Raw genomic sequence first — 7,118 nt, forward strand, 5'->3', positions numbered from 1 at the left:
AATGTAGAAGAGCCACAACTTCAGAAAACCCACTAGCTTTACATTTTAATCATGATACCTTAAAATGCCTTCAAGAATTCATTAAAAACAAATACTGTGATATAACTGGCCGACACAGGCTTTAAATTAAATTGCTCTATCAATTTCAAATGCACCTTTGTCAAAATGTAATTGTTTCAATTAAATTGCTGTGCATTCATTGACACTGAGTAATAAGCCGTATTTATAAGGCTTTAGCTTTTAAGACTATATACTGACAAGGAAATTCAAATAATGATTGGTGCACTGAAACAAGACCAATCATTGGATCTTTATCAATATCTGAGGTTCTCTAATAGCATTTACAAATGTGCTAGACATTATGCTCAGTGAACAATTTGGAAAAAAACCCCTTTGTTTCAATTTTCTCCCCACCACCTTACTAAAAAAATACAGTCATATGTTGATATTAGGAACTGTGATCAAATCAACACTACTAAAAGCAATCCAGAGTACATGTTCATCAGTGCAAATCACACACATGGACACTCACTTATCCAAGCACTTATTCTTAATAAAGATAATTTAACAAATTATTATCTGATGATTACCTATCAAAGGAAGTTTCATTTTTAAAAACGTGATCTCAAATGTGCAGGTTTCTAAGTAACCTTATGATGGATTACATGAAATTACTTGGGTAAATTTCTGATTTAGTTGAAACCAAGATGGTGTCTATTCTTACTATGCCTTAAAACCACACAGTTTGAAATCTGAAGCTTAGGTTTCCAAATGTAGTCACTGTTACTTCTCTTGTAAAGATGAGATCACACACTTCCAGTGTGTTTTTAAGAAATCCTAAAACCACAGTTCCTAGCAGCATTTTTCCAGCAAGTCATTTGCAGGCAAGGTATCAATTTAGACTGCAAATGGACTTTAAGATATAGCTGATCAATACTGAAATAAAAAAGTCTTTGACACTGTGATGAGAAAGATAAATTCAAATTGTGACAAATATACTGAGCCTGACATGTATCCAATAAGAATACTGTCAATGACCACAGCTTGGGGCAGCAGAGCAACTACTGTCCCACCCCCTGTACATTCTTCTACGTTTAATATTTTAGCTGGTCTTGCGAACCATCAGCTATCTTAATTTAGGGGAAAGCAGCATAAAGTTGCAACAGGGAACCAAAAATTAAAAAAACCCTTCTTTTAAAACGGCATTCAAAAAATTCAAGGCACTTAAGACAAAAATTCTTTCTCCAGTTCATATATTGATGGCCGACATGATTTACCCTTCATTCTGCACAAAGGCACTGTACAATCTCTGTTCTGACCCTCAACATCAATATCAAGTAATGAGGGCATGTGGGATTTAGTTCTCTCCTCCGTATCTGTTAACGAGTTAACCCTGGAACCTCTATCACCCTCTAAATGATCCATTTCAAAAGGGCTTGTCTTCACACTTTGCGACACAGCCTGCCAAGGATCTAGACGGCTTCTTAAAGAAGAAGGTCGAGGTCTTGGTATAATATTGACAGTTCCTTGCTTTTCCGGAGACGCATCGCTGGAGAAGTTTCTTTGTAAGATTAATGGAACAAGTGGAACTTCAGGGACACCATTAGCTAGGAGGATGAGAAAAGGATAAAGAGAATATCACAACAATCATCTATCTTATGATAGTGTAGTAATGTTAAGCATAAAAGACAAAGGGGCCCACAAGGCCCCTGCACAAGCAGAAAGCATTTTGCTTGTACACAGGGGAAGGGGAGTAATACTCATTTCTTCAGCTGAAGCTTCTGAAATACATCCCATGGCATTCCAGAAGATCACTTGACACTCAGGAGTGGTTTTTGGCAGGAAGGGCTGCAGAAGATTGCAGCAAGAAGGAAGGGGGAAAGCCCTACTCTTTTGAATAGAGCTCCTGTTATAGTTCTTAGGATCCAACTCAATGACTTGAGCTACAGAATCCTAGACACTGCCAAATTACTAAAAAAAATCCCCAAGGAGGGGCTGTGACAGAAGACTGGAGCTAGGGCATCTTACATGTTTTTTTCTTGTGTCATAAATATAAACAGATGAAATAGTGTGGAATGGGAGATATAGCCACAGTAAAACATAGGGAGAATCCTACATTACATCTATATATATAAAAGAAAGTCCCCTCACCGTAAAATCAACACCCAGGTCAAACCCCTGGACCTAGAAACACCAAATTCGGGGAGAGAGCTCCTACCATGATGTAGGTGCTCACTAAGAAGGGATTTTTAGAAATTCGACCCCTAAGGGGGTCAAAAGGGGTCAAATGTGCTCCCCCCATTGATTCCTATGCAGTTGCCAGGCTGCTGCCTCCTTGAACCCCCCACTCTCTGATTGGTCAGCTGCAGAGCTCAGTGTTCTGAGGTAAAAAAACCCCAACACTTACAGGAGACTGCACAGAGCTAATGACAGTTGAGGAAATCAGGAAGAGCCAACAATCACCTGTGAGGTCCAGTAATGCTGCTGACCCAGCCTCTCTGATGGCTTCCAACACACTCCCCCCACCTCCTACACTTGACAGGCGGTTGTCTGTCAGGTGCAGCAGCGGTTACAGCGTGCTTAAAGCCCTGAGGGAGCCCCACCCCAGCAGTAACACCTTAGGGATCCTGCCGGACCAGCCTCCATAGTGGCTTCTAATACTCCCCCTCCCCTCCTACAGGCAGCTGCCTGTCAGGTGTTGGAGAGGAGGTGGGATGCTTACAGCTGCCAGGGAGGTTTGCTCAGCAGGACTGCTTTAGCCCTGCTGCTGACCCAGCCTCTCCGATGCCTTTAAATACAATCCCTCCCAACACCAGACAGGCAGGTGTCTGTCAGGTGAAGGAGCAGGACCAGGGTACTTTAATCCATCAGGGACACCACCCCAGCAGGATCACCTTAGTGATGCTGCTGGCCCAGTCTCTCTGATGGCTTCCAACATACTCCCCCCACCTCCTACACCTAACAGGCGGTTATCTGTCAGGTGCAGCAGTGGGTGCAGCGTGTTTAAAGCCACGAGGGAGCCCGCCTCAGCAGTAACACCTTAGTGATCCTGCCAGCCCAGCCTCCACAGTGGCTTCTAGTACTCCTCCCCCCTCCCCCCCTACACTGGACAAGCAGCTGCCTGTCAGGTGTAGGAGAGGAGGTGGGATACTTACAGCCGCCGGGGAGGTTTGCTCAGCAGGATTGCCTTAGCCCTGCTGCTGGCCCAGCCTCTCCAATGCCTTTAAATACAATCCCCCCCCAACACCAAACAGGTGGGTATCTGTCAGGTATAAAAGCAGGGCCAGAGTACTTTAATCCTTCAGGGATGCCACCCCAGCAGGATCACCTTAGCGATGCTGCTGGCCTAGTCTCTCTAATGGCTTCCAACACACTCTCTCCACCTCCTACACCTAACAGGCAGTTGTCTGTCAGGTGCAGCAGCAGTCGCAGGGTGCTTAAAGCCACGAGGGAGCCCACCCCAGCAGTAACGCCTTAGTGATCCTGCCAGCCCCGCCTACACAGTAGCTTCTAATACTCCCCCCTGTTCCGCTCCTACACTGGACAGGCAGCTGCCAGGAGGAAGCAACTTAGGAATGCGGCAAAGACATTTGCACATAGTACTCCTGCGGGGCACTGAGCTGCGCAGGCCAAGTACCAGCAAGATCACCCTGAGGTGCTCAGAACAACACAGTCTCCATATGAGCAAAACAATCCAGGGACCCAAGTAGAGAGGCCATCACTTTCGTGGAAGGTGGCAGGAACTGACTTAACAGGTTATTCTTCTTAAATGGACAGTTCTATGTGGCCAGGGCCGGCGCGCCCACTAGGCGAACTAGGCGCTCGCCTAGGGCGCGCCGGCCCTCAGGGGCACCAAACTGCGCCCCCAAAAGCCCGCTGCCGCCGCCACCCTAACTGGGTGATCGCCGCCGCCGCCATGGCGGCTGGTAAGGAGCAGAGGCAGGAAGCGCTGGGAGGTTGTGCCCTCTGGCCCCCGCGGAAGTTGAGCCCCCCCCCCGCACCAGAGAAAAGAAAGGCGGCTGGGATCGGGTCTCTGCCCACCCGCCCCTCTCTCTCTCTCTCTCCCCCTGTGTCAAGGGAGGGAAGCAGGGGAGGGAGGGAGGAAGGAACGCAGCGAGGAGGCAGAGGGCGGCATGGGGGGCAGGGGCGCTCCTCTTCCTCCTCCTCCTCAGCATTGGGCACAGTTCAGTGCAGCCCCGGCAGCGGCGCCAGGCGTGGGAGCTGCTGCGGCAGCCACCCGGCATAGACTGGCGATCCAGGGCCTGCTGCGCTGCACCCGGCTAGCGCTCCAGCGGGCCAGCTGCCCTGGCATGGCTGTTGCTACCGCCGCCTCCTTCTCCTCTGCTGCCGCCGCTTGGCTCAGCTCAGCAGCAGCAGCCGGGGCTCTGGAGACGCTGGCCCCAGGTGGGCAGGCAGGCACTGGCACTTGGGGGGGCGGGGGAGGGACCGGCGGCAGCGGAGGGACCAGAGGGATCGATCAGATTGAATTTCTACCCCGCCCTCCCCGCCGAGGCAGGCCCTGGCTGGGACCTTGAAGCTGTGGCGTTTGGTGAGCAAAAATCCTATTTTGTGAGCTGCTGAAATTAAAGTTCTGAGCAGGCGATTTGGCTGCTGAATGAATTAGTTTGCTCTGGAGCCGTCCTTCCAGAGTGGAGGCACGCCTCCCCCCAGAAGTGTGGCCCCTCCCCCCACACAATTAAGGTCGCTGTTCCCCCCCAAGGGAGAAGCTGGGAGAAGCCCGCGCGGTCGCCTGCACGCCAAGCCAGGGGTTCGCAGCTTGGAGTGCACTGGAGGAGCAGGGCAGGCAGCCCAGTGGGCGGAGGGGGCGGTCCCAAGGAGGAGGGCTTCCATCTCTCCAGGCCCCACCTGGAGGTTGGCAACCACGTACTTGGGTGCACGGGGGGGGGGCGCTAGAAGGTAGTCCTGCCTAGGGTGCAAAAAACCCTCGGGCCAGCCCTGTATGTGGCCTGCTCCAGAGAGAGGTCACCAAGCAGCCTGGTGATCCTAGCACCTGAGGGCAGAACCACCAATGTGGTCTACAGAAAGGTCCTTCGGTAGAGAGAGAAAAAGTACGTATGTCTCACTTCATTTTTTATACTACAATCTTCTCCACTAGAATTCCTACAACAAATATCACATTTCAAACTTCACATCATCGATATTATAACTGGATTTACAGAAATACCGTAGCGAAGCACGGATATCAAGCTAGTCTGACTATACAACACTCAAATCCTTTCCACTATTATTAATCTTAAACAGACTAACAAAAGCTGAACAGCTTCAGGAGAGATAGTGGTAAAGAAGCATACTGGATTGACCTAAAACTCTTGTCATTTCTTACATCCATGAATGTGAGGAAATGGTATATGCATTCTGTGTAAAATACACAGAGAACGGTTCATGTTTGTAGTAGTCCAGGATGCTATACATAAAATGTGAACTTTGCACTGCAAAAAACCTGAGGTACGTGTTAGTATTTAAGAATTGTGGTTTCTGTATTTAAGAACTTGGGATAAACTATCTGCACTTACTCTCTTTTACTCTGTATAGCAAGAATTGCATGCATTTTAGTGGTACATGTTCCTCACTTCCTCTGTATCATTGAAGGTATGAATAACACTGCCATATACTACTTGCATATACCATTTCCATTATTTCTTTTGTTACCTTATAGTTTCCTGGTCTTGTTTTATTTGTAATGAATATATGAAATTGGACACTTTATTCTACTCACTTGTGGTATGACATGGATTTCCATCCGACATGGTCCTTCTGTGCCCCAAAATTCTCACTTTGGAGGAAGAGACATTTGTTGTACATTGGGATTCCTTTTTCAGAAGATGGCTGGGACATGGCAAGTTAGAATCAGTGGCAGGAACAACTCTGGCAATATGTTCTTTTCTATTCACAGGGCTTTCAGCCACCAAACATTTAATAGGACCATCTCTGTCACTGGGCAGTGATGTCCTTGCAGTAATATCTTCACTGCCAGACTGGAGAAGGCATTTTGTGGAAGCAGAAGACAAAGACAGAAGATCCACAGTGCTTGCAGATGGGCTTAATGAAGGAATGTGTATCTCCTCTTTTTTGGACTGCAACCTTACAGGGCTTGCACTTCGACGAAACTTGGAAGCTCGCTGAAACAGTCCATCACGCTTCTTCTTTTCTTCCTTAGCCAACCCTTCCTCTGGAGCCTGCAACCTATTCAGCTCTCTGATATCCGAGCCCAGAGCTACAGATGCAAGCAGGACAGTACATCCATATAATACAGAGTCAGTTTTCTTCTTCTGCAATGTTCTACTGAGACTGTTTGTGGGTGTCATTTGTGGAGTGCTATTTGTGGAACTGGCTGAATTTCCTTCTTCAAAGCTCTCCTGTTCTACAGAATTTAATCCTTTTTCATCCTTCCCAAGAGGTAGATCAATATAGGCCTTCCCAAGAGGTAGATCAATATAGGCCTGATTTGGCAATTTTAATTGTTTTGGCCGCTTGGCGTCCAGGCCTTCAGGGGAAAGCTTCTGTTCTGTAGATGAAACATTTGTTTAGATGTTAACTCCAACAATAAATGGAGAAGCTGCCATTTGCCACAAAAACTTTTATGTCAAAAAGCAACTGGAAATCTTAACCAGTCAAAATTAATTAATGACTTTTGATTTAACCACTGAGATCTACTACGATTTTTCTAATAGATCAATAGTAAATTTCTCTGGATTTTTGCATTGGTACTCGTCACTTTGTGATCCCCCCCCCATTTTAATTAACAGCTTTGGAGCTCGATTCCACATCAAATAAAACATGTAATAGCCCCAGGGCCTGACTTTATTCCTCCTGAGCTATTCTTAATGAACCCCGAGTGGTGGGGGCGATATCTAGCTTCTTGTTTCTCATTAATAAATAGCTCGGGTGTAATACCTGAGGACTGGAGATGTTCGATCATTGTGCCTATTCATAAGAAGGGTAGTAGATCAGTCCCACAAAATTACCGCCCTATTAGTCTCCTCTCAATCCCAGGGAAAATTTATGCAGCGCATTTACTTGACAGATTAACAGACTGGATGGAACAAAACTCTTATCTATCTCCGGAACAAACGGGCTTTAGGAGAGGGTCTTCAACT

At 47.2% G+C, this 7,118-nt stretch overlaps 1 protein-coding gene across 1 annotated transcript in view; it reads right to left on the reverse strand.

The window, feature by feature from the left end:
- Positions 1 to 1,224: 1,224 nt before the first annotated feature.
- LOC107107352 (mitogen-activated protein kinase kinase kinase MLK4) overlaps positions 1,225 to 7,118 on the reverse strand; it is a 68,658-nt gene continuing 62,764 nt past the window's right edge. The window contains exons 10-11 of the mRNA XM_015407646.1: positions 5,738 to 6,526; positions 1,225 to 1,607 (exon numbers count right to left, since the gene is read on the reverse strand). Of these exons, the coding sequence (XP_015263132.1) occupies positions 1,225 to 1,607; positions 5,738 to 6,526 (1,172 nt within the window). The remainder of the gene's footprint in view (positions 1,608 to 5,737; positions 6,527 to 7,118) is intronic.

The sequence above is a fragment of the Gekko japonicus genome, unplaced genomic scaffold, assembly GCF_001447785.1.
Source record: "Gekko japonicus isolate JY-2015 unplaced genomic scaffold, Gekko_japonicus_V1.1 scaffold3427, whole genome shotgun sequence".
Classification (NCBI taxonomy): Eukaryota; Metazoa; Chordata; class Lepidosauria; order Squamata; family Gekkonidae; genus Gekko; species Gekko japonicus.